The sequence below is a fragment of the Ambystoma mexicanum genome, chromosome 2p (assembly GCF_040938575.1).
Source record: "Ambystoma mexicanum isolate Mex_15411 chromosome 2p, UKY_AmexF1_1, whole genome shotgun sequence".
Lineage (NCBI taxonomy): Eukaryota > Metazoa > Chordata > Amphibia > Caudata > Ambystomatidae > Ambystoma > Ambystoma mexicanum.
Window position 1 is genome coordinate 944,727,301 of NC_090923.1, and position 20,651 is coordinate 944,747,951.

General features: G+C 43.0%; 1 protein-coding gene across 1 annotated transcript in view; it reads left to right on the forward strand.

The window, feature by feature from the left end:
* Nucleotides 1-20,651, forward strand: part of QPCTL (glutaminyl-peptide cyclotransferase like) — a 260,140-nt gene that overhangs the window by 29,727 nt on the left and 209,762 nt on the right. Inside the window, exon 4 of the mRNA XM_069644716.1 lies at nucleotides 14,717-14,869. Coding sequence (XP_069500817.1) covers nucleotides 14,717-14,869 — 153 coding nt within the window. The remainder of the gene's footprint in view (nucleotides 1-14,716; nucleotides 14,870-20,651) is intronic.

Below are 20,651 nucleotides of genomic sequence, written 5' to 3' on the forward strand. Positions count from 1 at the left end.
TGAGCCTGTCCGAGGGGGGGGGGTACCTTTTGAACTTTGTGTTGAAGTACAATTTTGTAAGTCACTTTAACGTGGAAAGCCAGGCAGGCCTCAATCCACGGTTTGGAACCGCTTATAGTGTTAGAAACCGAGCCAGAGTGTGTCATCCTGCCTACAGGGACATCCTTACTCCGTGCGGTCGAACGGGAGGAGGAGAGCTGGTTCAACCACATTTATTCTTTTGAACACTGATTTTTCCTTTGCATACATTTCTACTTTTTGTACAAGAGATGGGGCAGGCATCAGGTTTTGATAGCATAGGCCATTTTGATTTGATGAACTCCACTAGGACTTTTTTGTTTGATAAACAAGACTACATCCATTTTAGTTGTAGGGCCAAGTAGGAGTTTCTCCAACCCCAACATTTTCGATAAAGGTTTTACAAATTGTATCCATTGTGTCAGTCTCATACTTGTGGTACCATGCCTCCCCTTCAGTAGGTAGGTTTTGGATCGAGTGAAGAGCGTGGTCGCTAAGAAAAGACTGAAGTTCAGATTTCTGAGAAGTGGTTGGAGAGGGAAGGTTAAAGTCACTTAAGAGAATGAGTTGATGTTTACTTGAAAGAGAATCAAGGAGTTGCCATCAAATAATGGTCCAGTGGGACCAGGAGGACGATAGATGGAGATGATGTGAACCGAGTGAGGCAGAACAATAGTAGAGATGGTGCATTCAAGAGCTAGGAAAGGACGTGGCATTGGAGATTATTCAGGCGGGAGGAGAGTAGGTGTTCGACAACTCCACCCCACCTCTGCCAATCAGCCAAGGAGAGTGATTCAAGGATAGTTTTGGAATTTAGGGCTGCCAGAGTGGCAGTGTCAAGGTTTTAGTGATATCAAGAAGGTCTAGGGGTGGACAGCTGGCATGAGTAGTTGGTGATAAAGGATGTTTTGTTGCATACAGTTTTTTTCAGTTTATGAGGTAAGGCAGAGTAGAGAAGTTGAGTCTCAGAGGGAGGCGAGGTGAATAGGTGTTAGAAGAGGTATGGTTAGCTTGTCGTCTTTGTTTTTTGGAAGGAGGTGGAAGAGAGATGGAGTAGTGGCAGTTTCAAGTTGAGTTTTATAATGGGGATAGGAAAAGAGGAAGTTGTAGCATGATTTGGAGAAAGCGTAGGGAGAGATGAGTAGGAGGATCTTAAGTCGTAAACCCAGACACACACCCCTTACTCCCTTCACACACATGGTTTTGAAAAACGATGAGCTAAAACATTCTCCCTCTCCCATGACTATATAAAGGTGTAGGTCCGGCAGCCTGGTTAGAATCTTCACAAGTTTTAAAGATACCTATCACTCAAAGGTTATGATATGATAGGTTATTTATAACATGCTTAATACCCAGAGGTTTCTAAGCGCGGTTTTGATGGCAACCCTACCATGGATTTGTGGTCTGTAGTCGGAATGAAAAAAGTGAGCCCTTTAATGACGTGTAGTTTTGTTCTGCATGTTTTAACACCCACGATTCATATGCCAAATTTACTCCATTGCCCTTCTCTTCCACCCCCTTTTTCTTCAGGGACAAAATTGCCCTCAACTCATTGGCAGCGAGGCGTCCACAGTAATGATAGCAGAGCACTTGGATCGAAAATGGAGTGTGCATGCTGACTTTTATTTGACAAACTGTGTACCTGGGCTTCACCCTAGTCAATCTTTACTTGTCTTTTTGCAGGGGGGGGTTGTAAGTGGCCTCATGATGCTGGAAAAAGCTGGAACAAAGTTTGGGGACTATCCACAGAGCCCTACACAAGAGCTCAGCTGGTCACAGTTCTCTGGTCTAGCGGCATTGTCAATTGCTTGGGAGCGATTCACCATGGGCTTATACCCTTGGATGGAAATGGTGTGATGTAGGTAATTAAATCTCTTTGGAGGAATGTGCACTTCTGTTTCTTGTGGGTCATGCCACATTACAATCTTGTAATATTGTCATCACCCTCCTCAGCATCTCCTTGTTAATCCACTGTGTCAGAGTGCACTTGTGAATTACACTTTGGATGAGGATGATGCTGAGCCAAAGAATGTGCAACAGAATCTGTACATCTCTTCGGGGCTGAAAAAGGTACTGTAAGGAATTCATGGTGGCAACAGTAAAGACAGACACAAGTGATCTCACTTCAAGGGTGTTTATTAAACTGTATGTGTGGGTTGGCAAAACGCCTACTCTATATCTAAGATGGGAGCAAGCTGCGACCATCAAATAATAATAAGGCAGTCAAAGTGACATCTTTTCAAATGAAAGGGCCTATACGAAGAAAAAACCTATTGCCAGTCCTTACAACTAAATACAAAAGTGGGTGGGAAAGGATTCACAAGAAAGAAAGAAAAGTGTTCACAAATGATTAGTCAGGATGCAGTAGCCAGGGGCCTCCGTTCCTCACATTTTGAGCACGGGACAAGGCGGGACTCCTGAGCACAGAACACGCTTGAGCTTTCCCTGCACAAGACTACCGTTCCGCTCTCAGATATCGGGACCGTCCCTGGTTAAGTCTCTTTTCTACATAGTCTCTTGCCTCCGAGGACCTAATGTGTTAAAAATAATAAACAAAAGTTCCTTTCTGCTTGTATGTTGGGTGATGCCTTTTCACCTCTGGTTCCGCCCTCTTCCTGATTTAGACCCTTCTTAAATGTTAGCCTCCCTCCGTCGGGTTCACTACGGCTTTCCAAATCAATTTCATTTATGGCATTCACAAATCTTATTGTCTTTTTAAACCGTTCACTTTGGACATCCCTCTGTCTGGTTTCCTCTTGTCAACACACTGTTCTTTGGGACTTTAGGCTTCGCCCCTTTCCATCGGCATCCCTCCGTAGGGTTCACTCTTGCCAACTTTCCAGTTCCTTGTACTTTCTTATGATGCGGGTTTCACGTCCCTTAGGTTTTCAATGGTTTGTCGGTCAAAGACTTTTGACTCACCGGCTGTGATGAACCGCTTGGCTTTTCTTGTCTGCGGAGTAAAGGACGGTACCACGGTAGCAAGCGTCTCTCCCTGGCTTGGTTATCAGCAGAGGAGCGCTCTATCTACCGTTGCCATCTGCTGCAAGACACGCTGGCTATTGTCTGCGGTCTTTTGATTACTTCCACAGAGGTTTGACAGGTGTGGGATGGAAAGGGCAAGGTCTCTTCTCTCCTTGTCACCCCTTCGGTCCTCACCGCCTTGAACTGCCGTACTTGGATAGCTCTCTCGTTGTCTGCCTTGCTCGTAGTGTGCTCTTGTGCTCCACATTTGATCCCTGTGGGGAAAGGAAAGGGCTGTCAGGTGTGTGTGATTCTGGTTAATTGCCTGGCCCTTGTGTTGGGTTATGTCAGGTAAACAGCTCTGGGGTTAGTCTGTCGTCTTTCGTGGTGTGCGATCGGAAAAGGTGCGGGGGTAGAGTGTTTGATTATTCTATGTGGTAGGATGAGGAAAAGGTGTTATAAGAAGGGGGAGACCATGTCTTACCTGTCGGTGTCCCACTTTCACTCCCCAAGGACCCCCCCCATCAGGTGATCCTCCCTCACTGGTCCACCCCCAGGAACTGGATCCAATAGCTATGGCAGTGTCCTGGCCACCTGGATGACAGATCCCCCAGGGACTAGTCAGGGAGACACCTTCAGGTTTCTCACATTACCCAGGAATTATTTTGGTAGGTAGAGCAGAAGTTCAAGTTGAAGTATACATTATCCCCTGCCACTTGACAGCTGAAATCTGTTGGTTTTTGATGGGGTTCTGCAACTGTTGGAGCTCTGGCTATGAAGGTCTCAATAACTGTGCAGGAATCGGTCTTCCTTTTGTGCAAGTATAATTAAGACACATTCCAAATACTCTTCTGTTTAATTTCTCCATCCTTGTGATTGTTGAGAATCTGTTTGACTTTGGTCCCTCCTTATGGTGGTAACCCGTCAGAACCTGAGCTGCACAAACACTGCTCGAGACTTCAGCTTTTGCCAGGGTTGGAATTACCAGACAGTCCAGTTCTTCCGAGAAAAGGTCTGAACATTTCCAGAATTTCTACATGTTCACCGAACCCTTTACCTTCGCAACTGCATCAGTATTTTCATGGAGGGCGGGTTAGTGCCTCCGTCCCAGGAGGGTGTGCTCCTTTGACACCATTTAAACGTTACTGCATGCGGAATGGTACTTGAACTGCTGGGGTGCAATGAGTCCACAATCACTCTGACCTTTTATAAAGAGTAGCAACCAGTGTCTCTGATTTAAGGTCACCAACTATATTCATGCCGAATCGTGCAATTTCTTTATGATGAGGGCGTTCAGGCTTGCACACCTGCAATATGGACATCCTCCTTAGGTGCCCTACTCTCCTGCTGTTGGCAATTTAGAGTCCTAACCATGCTAGTTTGCTGGAGGCTCCTGTTCCTGCCCTACCAAGATTATTTGATGTTGAGCATGAGGCATGAAGACTGAAGACAAACCAAATTGCTAATTCAAATTTTCTTGATTGTACCCAAGACAAAATGAGCAACAATGCAGCATTTCTTGTGTGCTGCTGAAGTAATTGGTGAGATGAGCGTCAAATGTTAGCTGGATGAATGGACACAAATATATAGATATGACAAAAGTCTCTGAAAACATGCTTTAATTGCAATCCCCAATCATTTGCTTTGCATTGAGAAGTTCAGAGGTTTCATAAATCAAACTATCCCCAATGTTAAAGGAAAGTCCTAGACTGAGCCGAAGTAGGTATTATGGTGTTGCAGAATAATTGTCAACTTCAGGTGGACAAGACGTCCCTTGCCTGCCATTGATATCAACTGTTTTCAATATAAATACCTCTTTCAGGGGAGGGCACCGGGAAGCCTGAGCCAGGTAGGCCCAAGCGCAATATTCCTGCCCTGTGCACCCAGGAAAGTAGTGTTTATTGCTATAAGTGCGCAGTGCTGCCATCTGGATTGCTGATAGATGTTTACTTTTTTTTTTAAAGGAATTGGGCTTTCCGCAGTTTATGCTTCACTTTAAAAGAAATTACACAAATGTCTGCAATGGGGAATAACCATTCCTAGGACCTGGAGCAGCACAGGTCGGTGGGCAGGGGAGTCGCAGTTGGACACGCCAGTGGAGACTTGGCCTGTGGCCCCAATTCCAAGTACAGGGTGAAGGCTGGGCAGAGGCACTGCGGTTTGGCATGAAATGTGGGCAGTTACTTGCCGATTATGCTTGTGTTCCCGGCCTCCGGATTGGGCAGCTCTCTACCTCATGTGCTCATATATAATCATAATAAACGAGCAAAGGGAGCTCTGGAGGCTAATAACAGTATGGTATTGCAGTAAATATGTAGATGTATAGACGGATGGAACTATTAATCACTACTTTGTGCAAACATCTAGTTAGCTTTGTGAATTCATTAAGCAGAGAATTGGACAACTAGCTGTAATATTGTAATGTGCGGCTATCTCACTTTCAGGGTAGCTGATAAAAAAGCAACAGGGGAATAAGCTAGAATGTCAAGCAGTTTGGTATCGGCTCCTGGTTTGAGCACCTGTCACACAGATGACTGCGCACCAGCAGGTCACAGAGATAGGCTTGCCATCAAAATCGTTTGGCTCTGTGAGTGATCATGTATATTTGCAAAAGTGTTCACTTATCAATATGATGCAGCTTCCCCAACAAAATGAAATCTAGTTTACACTGAGATTTAGATATAGTAACCTAAACTTTATTGAAAAACATGGAGAGAATGCAATGTTTTACAGCAGCAATACTGGACGTATGCGTTATGTAACAACTTGCATTTTTAAGAATGGAATTGCAGGAGTGTCTTTAAAAAAAAAATAAAGGTAACATACTCGTCTTTATCAAGCAGGATATAATTAGTTTAATAGAATGGTCATCCAGATTACTTCTAGTTTGCAATTATTTGAAAAATAACCTTTCTTGGCTAGCACTCCCACACAGGCATTTGACACTTTTAGAGTGGAGGAGTCTTCAGGGACATGGATGTGTTCTCGAGGAGGGGTCGGACTACCCGATATGCACACGTTTTACAGGGCGGCTTAATTCAGGGTGCTAGTCCCCCACCTAAGAGCAGACACACAGAAGTAATGGGTGTGTATAGAAAATCATTAGTTGCGGGAGAATGGCTTTGGGTGCCCCCGAAGGCAATCCCACGAAAAGTTCATAAGCCCCCAAATCCTAGGCCCATTGTGGGCTCTGTGGAGAGAAAGAAGGTAAATGGCCAGCGTCACTACATGACCGTCCCCAATGAGCCATATGGATGGGATAGAGAAGCCTGGACTCCATGTTGGTGCTGTCCGGCATGGAAGTGCATGAGGGTGAATGGAGGAGGCTGCTGCTGTAAGGAACTCATGGTGGCAACAGTAAAGATGGACACCAGTGATCTCAGTTCAAGGGTGTTTATTAAACTGTAAATGAAGTTTGGAAAAATGCCTAACCTATAAGGCCTATACTAAAAAAAAAAAAACTATTGCCTAATCCTTGTAACTAATTACAGAGAGCGTGAGATAGGGTTTTCAATAAAGAAAGAAGTGTTCACAAATAATAAGTCTGGATGCGATTGCCATGGATCTCCCTTGCCCACGTTTTGAGCATGGTACAAAGTGAATCTCCTGAGCACAGCACACACTCAAGCTTTCTCAGCACGAGCCAACAGTTCCGTACCAGTTATCAGGTTCTTCGATGGTTAAGTCTCTTTTCAATAAGTCTTTTGCCTTTGAGGGCCTGATGTAGTCAACAAAACAAACAAGCAACAAGTTCCTTTCCAAATGGACTTTGGGTGATGACTTTCCACCCCTGGATCTCCCTCGGTCGGGCTCAGACCCTAGGCTTCCCTCGATTGGGCTCAGGCTTTTCTTTCGGGATCTCCCTCTGCCGGGCTTGGATCCAAATGCCAAGGGGGACAATATACTTCCCCTGGTCTTAAAATACTCCTTGCGTTCACAAATCTTAATGTCTTTTTAACAGTTCTTTTTAGGCTTTGGCCCTATTTGTCTGCCTCCCGCTGCCGGGTTCACTCTTGCCAACTTTTGCAAAACTATTCACTGTGGACATACCCCCCCCACCCCCTTCGGGTTCACTCTTGCCAATCGTATCTTTCTCATTCATCTCTTTCACAATCTGTCGGCCAAAGATTTTCGACTGTACAGAGGATTTTACAAGACCACTTTGACCTCCTTTTCCCAAGGCCGTCTGGTTACAATAGTTTCTACCATCGAATAATGGCCCAGAGTTTCCTGCATGAGCACCCACGTGGTGACGGACTCCTCTTTTGCTGGTTTCCCCCCTTTTTCATCAATAGCACTTTAAGCCTTTCACAGTGCAAATTGGCCGTTTGCTACTTTTCGACTTTTTGTTCAACACAGTTTGGTTTCTTATCGACTCTCCCCTCGATTTCACAGGCTGTGATGAAGCACTTGGCTTTCTTTCTCTTTGGAATCCAGGTTGCTACCACAGATACAAGCGTGTCTCATCTGCTTTGTAATCAGCGGAGGAGGGTCTCGTGTACCGTTGACATCTGCTGGCTATTTTTCGTGTTCTTCCGGTTCCTTCTGCAGAGGTTTCACAGGCTTTGGTCGGGAAGGGCAAGGTTGCTTCTCTCCTTGTCACCCTGTCGGTATGCGCCGTCTTTCTCCTCTTGAACTGCCGTGCTGAGTTAGCTCTCATGTTGTGCGGTCTGCCTTGCTTCACTTGTGCTCCACCTTTTATCCCTGTGGGGAAAGGAAAGGGCCGTCCGGTATGTGTGATTCTGGTCAATTGCCTGACTCTGCCTGGCCCTAGGGTTGGGACATGTCCGGTAAGCAGCTCTGGATGAAGTCTGTTGTTTTCTGTGGTGTAGAAAAGTGTTTGTGTCGGAAGAGGGGGGGTGCGCTGAGGGGTTAGTGTCACAGTATCCTACGGGATATAGAGAGGAAGAGGTGTTGTATGGGATTATAACCCTCATAATAGAGGGGTTTGTGGTGACCTTGGAAGGGTGGTTTTTGCAGGGTTTGTGAAATGAATGAGGGTTTGTGGGAACTGTAGTTGTTGGTCACATTCGAATTGGAAAATGACAATCCGAGGGACGGGATTGGTAGGGATTATGAAGCAAACTGGGATAGCCGGGATCATGAACTGAACAGAGGGGATTGTGAGAATGCTAGTGTTTTGTCAAGTTAGATTGGGTGTTCGGGAAAGAATAATCATAGGGACGTGGAGCAGAATGGTTGGGTGTATTCGGGCAGGCAACAGGAAAATAGGGAGTCTGGGAGAGTGTTTGAGGGTGTGGCATTCTAGAGCATTTGTTCTGTACAGAGGTGTTATGGAATTTGGTCAAGCGAGATTCAATGGCAGGAAGGGAGGCAGATGTAGTACAGCCTACAAAGGCCTCGGCCATCTCCTCCTCACCCCTTTTCCGGTATAACCCTGGGCTCCCTTACATAGGGGATCCTCCCTTGCTCGTCCACTCCCAGGGTTGGTATCTGAGAGCGCCAGCCCGTCCCTGGCCACCTGAATAAGGTATTCTCCAGGTCTACTTTGGACCTCGGGTTTCTCACACGGCACATGGCCCAATTCCTGCTGTTTGCCGCCCGGGCTTGCCTAGCAGGGTGATGGAACAGGGCAATGCTACCTAGCGAACGACAATGGGCCCTGAAGGCCCGGGACATATATGAGATGGAACTGCTGATTGGGTTGCTGCTCGACCAGCGGCTGTCACGGGATAGGGAGTGGTCTGCTTTACTTTGTAAATATAGCCCTTAGATTGAATTGCCTAAGTGAGCATGCCAAGTGGTGGTTGCAGTTTCGGCCCTGTTTGTTGGAAAGGGAGGGGAGGGATACATTTATATTGCTAGGGAGGAAAAGGTTAACATTTTCAGTTGTAGATGTGCCTCGGGTATGGCCCTGCTATTTTCTGTACAGCAATGTCGCAACTGCTAAATTTTTTTAAAAGAAGAGTGGAGGAGATCATTACTGCTGCACTCAGACTCAATTAGCCCTTTGAACTTGCAGTGAACGGAAAAGAGTGGAGCAAGCACTGAGGGCAACAGAGGAATGCAGCATGCGCAGAGCTTTTATCAAACAGTCGTTTAAATGGCTAGCTGTGTTGCACAACAGTAAACCTACAGAATTGTGTGTGCCGACTCATTTGCAGGATCACAACAGCTCCTCCCAACTGCGGCATACTAGTGGTCCTTAATCGTCATGGGGACGAAGCAGAAGTCCTTTTTTTCATCTTCAGCACAAATCCGGGGTGGTCTTCACAATCTGAGGTTGCTGATAGAAATCAGAACCGCCACATCACTGGACACAGCTGTCGAACAAAGCCACATCTGCACCCATGACTCCCACCTCTTCCGAAGCTATAGCCATCTAGAAGGGCACTCCTGCCCAACATCCTAGATTTTCCTACAATCGTTTTACATCCTGATTTGTTTTAGAGGGGTTATTGTCTTACCTGTTTTCTGTGCTTCCCTTTGTCCCGTTCAGTTACATAGGGTGTAAAATCACCCTTAGCCTCCGTCCTTGTCATACCTCTGGTGGTGGAACCTGTGTAAAGAAATCTAGCTTCAGATGTCCCTTCTTACACATGAAACCTATTATCTGCATCCTACAGAAAGTGTTGGTATCTAATGCATGCACCTGACTACTGAATTGAGTTTGTTGGAGAATTTTAACTAACCTTTACACCCCCGTCCCCCCAAAGTATCATAAATCTGGTTATGTGCCTGAAACCTTGAACACTTGCTTCTAGGTAAGGATTGAACTACGTTTAGACAGTGTGCTGGTGTTGCCTTATTGTGAACTAACTGCCCCCCCCCACTTAATTTCTTATAACAGTATTGATTTTTAAGTGTTTTAGTTGTCTGAGTTGGACCCCCTATGTGGTGTGTGTGTGTATGTATGTATGTATATATATATATATATATATATATATATATATATATAATGAAAACACTTTGTTAAGGGGACGTTATGGTTAAGTTGCACTAATGAAAATCAGTAAAAAAACATTGTTAACAGGACATTATGGTTACAAGTAAAATTGAAAACCTCCTGAAATTCGCCAGTTATGGTAAGCTAAGCAACCATAACTCACGCCACCACTGTGCACTGCTAAGACTAACACCCAGGACATAAAGATGACCTCACAAATTTCATTGATGACATCACTGATGACATCACATGTGCATTTACTTTTCATACAAGGGGTTGTGAATGTAATGTTGGCAAAAAAAGTATCAGGGATTATCGGGAAATGTGCAATAAACTACATACTTCGTTATGCAATGTAGTGTTATAAAGAACATTCCATTGCAGTGTTCTTTCTAGTACAGGAACCTACTCGTACAGAAATGTAGGTATTGGCTGCAGCATACACCACAGAGGTGCTATATTTGTAATTTTCCAAAGTTATATAATGAAACGGTGAATGTTCTGTATCAGACTTTTCCGTACTGTGAAACATGTACAGGTAGCTAATAATGCATCACTTACTACATATTTCTACTAATGCACACAAAACATAAATAGACTACAATGCATACAAATATGGGGCTTATATATGAATAGTAAAGTAAGCGAACAAGAGGCAGTATCATTAGCAACTGTGTATAATCTACATGATTGTATTCACACACAAAAATGATTGCTGTGCTTCAGGCCTGCTTCTTCCTCTATATATGTGCATCATAAGATGCAATTAAATTCTAAGCGAAGTAGTTAAGAACATGTAAGAATAGCAATATCTATAAATGTAATACCTTTTGAAAGTTAAGTTTCTGACTGTCAGTAAATAAAACCATCTGGCCTAGATATGGCAGTGAACAAAAAAGAAGGGGCTAGACATGTGATGTCATCAGTGATGTCCTCAATGACATTTATGATGTCATCTTTGTCCTCTGTGTTGGTCTTAGCAGTGCACGGTGGTGGCGCGAGTTATGGTTGCTTAGCTTACCATAACTGGCGAATCTCAGGGGTTTTTCGATTTTACTTGTAACCATAACGTCCTTTTAACAAAGTTTTTTCATTGAATTTCATAGGTTTTCATTAGTGCAACTTAACCATAACATCCTTTTTAACATTTTTTTCAGTGAATTTCATGTGTTTTTACCGTATGCAATTTTCCTACGAATTATTATATCATACTTATCAAATATAACAATATTTGTGTCCAATTTACAAAGTGTCACCTTGAAACTCTTGCCATTTCCCACCTTCTAAAATCATTTTTAACACTTCTATACACTTTTTTTTTAACTATTTCAACTAGTTTCGCATCCGTAGACTTCTATGAACATCTGACTTCATTGCGGACCTTCCGGACAGCACCACATGACTATGCGCTGGCGCGCGGCATGATGACATGTCCGAGAACCCGTCTGCACTTCACGATAAGATCCGTCCTTCGCGGACAGTTCGGAACTGCATTTTCTACTGATCTAGGAACTTTCAACTTCAAAATTTCCCTTGCACACCTCCTACACCTTTTCATACTCATTATCCATTACTAATCTAGTACACAGTACATACATACTTGGAAGAATTTGATCAAAACTGCTATTTATCTTAAAAATGGTATCAGTTATTGCCATCCCTCCTCCCCAACAGCCACCACCACCACCAGCTGGAGGACCTTCACAACTAAAAAAGCTCAGTACTTTCAAAGACAATGAAGCGGACCAAGAAGATGAGGTAGAGGAAGTGCCTACTTCTAGCACCAAGATCGAATCGTGGGTGTGCCAGTTCTTTGCTATTGTTGGGAGTGTACCAAAGGCTAAAGCTACCAAAGTGAAATGGCCTGAGTGCACTCAGTCGCAGACTACCTGGACAGTACTCCTACGGGACCACCTCCATGCGCCGCCACACCAAATCCAATGACCGCAGTACTCTCAGAAAGGTTGTTCCTTTCTCAGCAAGTTCTAAGCTGTCTTCCTCCACCTCATCTCCCTCAACAAATACTGTAACCACACAGCCTGATGTCTGCGGGCATTAGTGGGCTATAAATAAATAAATAAGGAGGGCTATGGACCATTATTGTCCATTGCAGCCCCTGAAATGGGGGATAAAGGCCATTAGCACCTCTGGTTCCCAAATCGGGACCCAGGGTGCTAAAAAAAGAGATTTTTCTTCCTATAGCTGCTATAAGAAGGAAAGATTATTCTTCCTACATCATTATTTTCCAAGACAGCCATCATGGAAAGAGAAGACGGTGCTCCGTACACAGCCCCTCTTCCCATGCCATGGCAGCCTGCAAAACCCTATGAACATATTACCACAAGCACTTTTTTTCCCTTTTTTTTCCCTTTCAAACCTATCCTACCTTCGAATAACTTTACCACATAGCCGGTCCCAGGTAGACATAGCCACTTTAACACAATTTTTCGTCCCTAACGGTCATGCCCAGTAGATTGTCCGCATCATGACCTTATACCATGACCCAGACAATCTGGCTACTGCCCACGCCCACAGGCTATACCTCAGTCACCAAAGGTATATGACTATTTTTTTGTAACTACATTATTACACTAGTAAAAAAAATGAAACACGGGCACATTTGCAAAACCATGCTTTAATGTTCTTGCCAATACTCCTCACGAGTTTGCTCGAAATCCGCCCATGTTTTATTTTTTAAAGCGTCAACATTTATGTACATACAATAGTCATATAACTTAGCCCCCACTTGACAAAATCCATTCAGTCTTTACACAAACATTGAAGGTTGGGTCTATAACCTTTCTCAAAACTTTTATCCACATTCGTCAAATAGCAACAAAGTCATAAGCCATAAAAATGTTAAGACCCCTCCCCACCTCTAATTTCGCCCTCTCTTGAGAAAATCCCAGTAAACTTTAGAAAACGATTTATATCTAGATACAAAATCATTTTGCCAAAATGTTGTGCAGATTCGTCAAATGACACCACATGTATAGGCCTTTACAATATTTTGGGAGCCCCCCTCTAATTTTGCCCCCTCTTGACAGAATCCCACAAAACTTTGCAAGACCATTCAGGATTAGTTCTAGACTAAAATTGCAAAAAATACATGCAGTTTCATTGGATGGCGCGAAAGTTATAAGCCATCCAAAAACTGCTTTTTCCAACCCTGTAATGCAGAAATAGGTACAGATGTCCTAGAACATCTGAAGTGTCCGCGGACTTTCGGGGGGTGAAACAACCCGTTTTTTGGCTTCTTATGGCCATATCCAATCCTCACCCCCCCTCCCACATCCCCAGAGATTGTTTGTTGAGTTTGACAAGTGAAATGCTGCTTTTTAAAAAATGTGTTCACCGCGCTGTCCGCGGACCCCAAAAAAGTCAGCGAATCCAAGATGTTGGGCGCTTCGGGGAAACCAAAGCACTTCATGTTTTCTCACCAGCCAATCGGCGGCCGCGTCCTGATGTCCGTGGACCACGCAAAAGTCTACAAATTTTCTGGCCGATCGGAGGCCAGTCCGCGGACAGTACAGCCAATCGGAGGCCAGTCCGCAGACCGAACAGGGAAGTGAGTCCGCGGAGCGGACATAGATATCACACATTTTTTTTTGCCTCATGTTTTGGTCATTTAAAAAAAAACTACTGGACAGATTTTCACCAAAGTAACAAAAGCACACTTTTGGGACCAAGCCACGGCTCCTGCTGCAAATTTGGTGAAAATCCGTCCAGCGGTTTGGGCTGTAGGCGTGAGCAAAGTTTTTTTCCCATTATGTCTATGGGGAAAAAAAGAAATTTTGGGACCCCCTATAACTTAGTCCCCCATAGACCAAATCCACCAAACGTCGCAAAAAAATTCAGAGTGGGCCATATACTGTTTTTGCAAGTTTGGTCAGGATTCGTCCAGGGGGAGCGAAGTTATAAGCCGTCCAAAAAGTGCTCTTCCTATCGATGAGCAACTTAACAATAACTACCGCAGGCCATGTAATATATATATAATTTTTTTTAAAAAATTTTTTTTTACATACTGTAGTGTTGCAACTTAATACACCTGTCTTGGTAATAAATACATTTTTGTTACTTACCTTTGTGGATAATCTATTGTTTTGACAAATAGTGTCTGTTAACTATACCTTCTACCAAACCTCCTGATCTTCTTAGTCTAAGCCTTGCTGCTTAGCCACCTACCAGTGTTTGGTTAAACTTTGTTTAACCCTGCAAGTTCAAAGAGGCAGGCTTCTTAGAATTCTACACTAGTAGAGCTTTTTAATCTGTTCTAATGGCCACCCACCATGGTGCATCATGCTCTGGGATCTTCAAGGCTTTCTCTGGCCCATGAATGCTGCGGATGCCAAGATATACATCCATACCCGGGTCACTTCTTCAGTGAGTTGCCTGCTGTAAGGAGACAGATGGGCTATGTATTTCAGGAGGCACAATGAGTCCTGTTCTCTTAGGTTAAGCAAAGTCCGACTCGGTCTGATCTGTAATTCAGCAGCTTAGCCACAAACATGCTGGTGTATAGATAAACCCATCTTCGTGGGAAGGGAGTTTCAAAGGAAGTGAAACACCAGATGAAACTTGATGTCTTGTGTGCACATGTCACTTAAACCCCAATATTGATGGACTTGAGAATATATCTGATCGCTTGAACTAGGTTGGATGAAGTCCTCGTTAGGCTCTCAGGTATGTAGAATGACGCATGGATTTTTAAAACATTTTTACTGCTAATTTGCATGTTTGATCAGTGTAACAAGCTGTCCCATGTGGGAATCAATTGTGTCCAGTTATGACCATTTTTGACTCTGAATTTCACCTTCCTTGCTCCAGAATGCTGATGTGACTCTGCAGCTGCTGTTTTTGGATGGAGAGGAAGCATTTGAGCAGTGGACTGACACAGACTCTCTTTACGGAGCCCGGCACCTTGCTGATCATATGGCACAGACTGAACATATCCACGGTGGCAGCGAAATTGAGGCCATAGTAAGTCGTTGGTCTTCACACTTTTTCTTTAGGTTGTGAATGGGCAAGTGGCTTGCATCTTGTTGGTAGTGCTTAGCTTCAGATATTGCCAGTGTCTCTTCTGTTTTCAAGGGCATTTCATGGGCCTTTGTGGCCTGGCTCAAAGTAACATTTTTTACTGATAAGCTAGCCGAATTATGTAACTGTGCAGAGGGGTAAGCATTCCAGACGTGGGACCAGTTGGAGAAATGTATACCTTTTCCAAAAAGCGTGCTTACCATGCCAGACCCTAACTCCCCATAAGTTTATTAATCTCTCATTCTCTGCATTTTTAGAACAAACTATACAGTGCAATCTAGCTGTGCTTCTTTGTGATTACAGAAGAAAAACTAGTGAGCAGAGGACTGTTTTCCAATTTGAACTATGCACGGATTGGGATACAGTGATGTTGCACTAGTCCAAAGAAGTGAGCTTGACTTGAGGATTAAATATTGGTGTGCCTTGCTACTTTGCAATCATCCTGCATTCAATGTGTTAGTCGATTGTCAGCGGCTTAGGCCACTTTCCAATAATCCAGCCTTGATCCTCTGGTTGCCTTCCGTAAGGGCTTTAAGAAACTGGAAACTACGAAGTGTTTCAGTTCGATTAACTAAATTATTAGACCCATTATTTCCGAACTCTGACCGTGTACAATGCTGAAGCTTGACCGATTCCAAGTCCTATACCACAGTACAGTGACACATTAATATATTTTAATGCAGTCTTCTATAGTGCAGTTTATGCCACATTTCTGCCATCTTGACTGCCTCTTGGCATTTTTAAATGGGCATTAGGTGTGTAGGACTTTTTAATGTGTTGCCCTGGACTCCAAGTCCAACAGGAGAGGCATGCATAGTACAGAGAACCTACGTTCCAGGATTCACGGACACTAGGCTCTCTACAATGTTACCCATGAACACACAGGCTTATTAGTTCCACTAGAGAAGCAGGATCACTAAGGGTGGGAGAATCAGTGGTCCGGGGACCGACTCCAGATAGGGAATTAACAATTAACTGGCATAAATAATTGACAGGTAAGACAACTGTATATCCCATGACCCAAAAAACAAATGAAGCCCACATTGCCTCCCTTTTGATAGGCTGCACTCGTCAGCAATGATGTAAAGCTATCCAGTCCTCACCAGACCTATAGATTTGCAAACCTTCAGGATCTCCATTTTCTTGGTGTAACCAAAGCCCTGCATGTCCACAGCAGGAAAAGACCCCCCTCTGCCCCCCCCCCCAGCACACTATAATCTGATCCTTGAGTTTCACACATCAACAACCAAATCAATCCAGTCTAATACTTTCAGAAATTGATCAAACACTCACATTCTGGACATAAGAACACTGGAAGCTGCATGTGGCTTTTTAAATAACATTTTTTAAAATAATCTTTATTCATCATTTAGAAAAATATTATGCACCTGCAGTTCAGGAAAGCTACACTAAATTCAGTGCAAATCCACTAGAATATATATCTCCTGACATCACCGTCACAACATGCTTTCTTCTCTTAACCCTCCCTTATACTCTCCCTGATATACAATGCAAACTACAGCACAGTTGACGCATGACGTCTCAATATAATGAGCTCTTTGTCTGTTTAGGAATTTAAGGTTGTCGGCCCGGACTTCAAAAATAAAGGATTTACATTTGAAATCCGAGGGCCCTCCCACCACCCCCATGACATGGTTGCAGTTGGCACAAAATGGAGGTCTATGGCTTCGACTGGGACCACAGCTGCTTCTTGCTGTGTGGAGCTGGAAGCCTATCTGCAGAGGAGTCCCTCGGAGCGTACATGTATTCATTTTTTCTTTATATTTGTGGGTGCATGCATGCAAGGGTAAGTGTATGTACATCAGTTGTTAGGCAAGATTGTATGTAGTAACCCTGTGGGAGACAACACCAACCTTGGCCTCTTGTCAATGGGTAACCAAACCTTGGTAGCCTATACTACACAAGTTGGTAGAGTGACTGAGCAGCCAGGCTTATTTCAAGAGTGCCCAAATTTGAGATGTAGGGTGTAACATAGAGATTCACAGTGACAGGTATTCAAATAACACACTCAAGGTTTCTTGATCAAAATAATTATTTATTAATGGAACAGTTTTAAAATAGGCCTTCTTTAGAAGCGGACAATTGGCAACAATAAAATACACTTAAAAAAGACACTCTTTCAGTTTCAGTCAAGTAGGTAGATCCCTTTTGGGTTGTCACACACACACCTCCTACACTCTGAGGTGACTTCAATAGCTAGGACATTGTGGGAATTGATGTTTCACTTTACACTAATGTAATACTGGATTTGTGGAAACAGGGAAAGGTTGGGCAAGGAAACAATGGTTTACAAGTTTCTCCAAACAGGTAAGTACTTTACAATCCCCCAATGAAATATAGATTAACCCTTCCCAGCTATACAAGTAAGTTATGTATGACTTATTGAGGTGATCTACAGAGTCGTGGTGAACAGAGCTTTCACTTACCAATTAGTGAGCCATGTCCATGCACAAGGCAAAGAGCAGAAGAGAACAGAACCATCTCATTCAAAAACTAACAATCACAACATGACATCTTCTATATTAATTTATTCAGTATAAAGACCAATTTCAAAATTTGTTAAAAAAAAGAACCGAGAGAGCAACAAAAATGCAGACATAAATATGGTGCATCCCCAACTTCTTTTCGCTTACTTAATAAAAAACACAATATATTTCATAATGGGTTCGTCATCTTAGTAAAAAACACTCTATCTATTTAAGCAGTTTGCAGATATAAGACTATGTACTTTAGCTAGTCTATTGTCATGTGTCGACATGTTTCGGCCATTTATACATATGAAACACTATCCCTAGTGTCTCTACAAACAATATATTTTTTGGCCTTCTTCAGGACTGACACATTTCTTTTCAGATGGTAAGCCTCTTTTTCAATCCCCCGTTGGAGGATAAGTACAATCTAAAAACAAACATATATACATTTGTCACATTGTAAAAATATCGTTCCATTCTCAACAAACATCTATAGTTCTTTGTCTTAGTTATTTCAATGCATCCGTTTTTTATATATAATCTCTTGTGATTACTTCACAATTTACCACAGTCAATTTAAATCTGTAGATCACACTTGCCTCTACTTACATCCTGGTAGAACTTGTGCTTTTTGCTAGGTTAAACCTAACTGCAGTAGGGCTGAATCGCTATTTCCAGGCGTTCACGGATCAACTCCAAGCTTTTTTGAAAATTTCAGGCTGTCTGGGGGCCCTGTAGAGAAGCCCAATATTTCGTTTAGTTCATCTTTCTTTTAATTCATAGTTTCACAGATTAGCACACTTTTTTAGCCTGATTATAATCTGCTCATTTTTATCTCTGTTTCTTACTCAACAGACACAGTAGTGTTTTAAAAAAGGTGTTAAATATATTACACTCTCAACTAATTACTGTCCTATATTAGTTGATTTTGTTCAATACTTATAACAGGTATTTTTGATCTTATTTACATTTTTTCTTTTTATTTCCCAAATCTTAAGAATGTTATTTGGAAAACATTTTTAAAAAAATTGTTTCTCACCATAAATCACCCACTGAGAACAAATTCTCCACTCACTTTATTTCTACTAGGTAGATGCATTCCTAGTGTACATTCGCTGGGGTTTATGTGCACGAGTGCAGGGGCAAAAATCTCTGTGCCTCCACAGCTAGAAAACAGCTGTCAAAGGTCAAAACACACGTCCATCAATCAATGTATCTCGCTCGGAAACCTGAGGAGGCATAACGCACAACAAACGAAAAACATCAGTTAGGTCACGCTTTTCTCCGTGATCTCAACAAATTGCTTATGGCATGGACCCAACAAAATTATCTCAACGCCGGCAGCGTAGAGGGAATGTAAAGCAAACAACACAATTGCCACATTTTAAAAGAATGTATATAACCGCGAGGTCAGCATTAATCTACGTCTCGATCGCGTATGATTTCGCACACTCGAAAAGCACGACAGTCAGCAGCTATCTCGCGGAGTCGAACAGTGTATGCTCACCTTAAGTTGGAGCGGCCGACTCGCGCAGCGTTTCACGGTCGCGTCCAGACGATCGTGTTCTGATCGCGTCAGTGTTTTTCTTCCGGTTAAATAAGTGACTCCCATGGTCACGTGATGGATGCTGTGTGCGTTATTTTGCATGGTTAAACGGACAGCATTACATAATTGTACTCACGATCGAAAGGCTGCACACGCTGTGCTATGTGTGTCTGTTTTAAACTGTTTGCATCTGTGTTTAGAATTGTCAAGGCAGATAATTTTAGAAAACAAGTACCAAAACCGGCGCCATATCACGGCGATACACAACAGGAGAGCTCAGACTGCCATGTAATTTTATATTGGTTTTCCTCCATCTGGGTCAGAGGATGGAGAACAATACATGGGAATGAAAGAAAAGGAAAAGGAACAAGAATTTCTTAATGAAGTGCCTACGGGCGCAATTGGTCAGGTGTTCTCATAGTGCTTTCCAGGTCTGAACGGGGTTATCTCAAAGTAATTAAAGAATTCCACTCTACTGCTAAATTTAAACCTGTATTGGCCGTATTAAGGGAATAAATCCACTTTTGTTCACTCAGGCTCAATAGCATTTCCCTGTTACCTCCTCTTTCAGTTGCCGGAATGGTTTGTAACACAAACCATGGGATCTCGGTGTGTTTGTGTTTTTCTCTTTCATAGTGTGCAACTAACGGTTTATTCGGTACTTTGTTCTTCAGACACGATTTGTGTTCACGAATGCGCTGTCTGATGCATCTTTTGGTTTTGCCGATCTAGATCAAATTACATGGACATTTAATTCCATAGATAACCCACGTTGATCCACAATTGGTGAAGGTGCGAAAGGCCCAATTCTTGCCGTTCAGCTCAATTTCCTTCAAATTATTTGTGAAGGCTCAGGCCACACATTTGCCACATTTAAAATGTCCCACCACTGGCGGCAATTGCTACAATGTGGTCTGAATAGACGATTTCTCTTTTCTAGGATATGAGTGCACTACTAAGTCTCTCACATTCTTTTGTCGCTAGAAAGCGAAGCGTGGGGTAACTGGTTCAAAATCTGACGTTTTTAATATATGCCAGTTCTTTTTTATAGTCCGTCTTAGTTGGTTACTTATTGGGCTAAATGGTTACACACGTCATTTTTTCCTGCTGCACTTTAGGTTCCGGATGCACGCATCTGTCCCTATTAGAATGTTTGGCTCGCTTATATGCAGCATTTACTATTCTCTTTGGCTAACCTCTGTTTTTGAGTCTTACTTTAAGTTCTTTACCTTCCTTTGTAAAATCTGCGATGTTAGAGCAGTTTCTCCTAATATCGCAGGAACTGCCCAATAGGCAGATTTTCGCATAAGGCCAAAGGGTGGAAACCGTGGAATTGGAGCAAAGAATTCTTATCTGTGGGCTTACAAACATGGTGGTCGACAGGAGGCCGCTGTCAGCTTTTAAAATCAACAGATCTAGAAAAGGGATGGACGAAGAATTCCATGCCATAGTGAATTTGATGTACATGCTTTGATTATTCAGCCACACCAGAAAGTCTTCTAGCAAAGCCACATCAGCTTTCCAAATCATGAAAACATCATCTATATACCTATACCAATGTCCCATCTGTTCTTTAAAGGGATTATTGGCATGATATATAGATGTGGTTTCATAATGGTCCATGTATAAATTAGCCAAGTCGGGGGCAAAAGTTGCCCCCATACTTGTGCCATGGATTTGGCGAAAG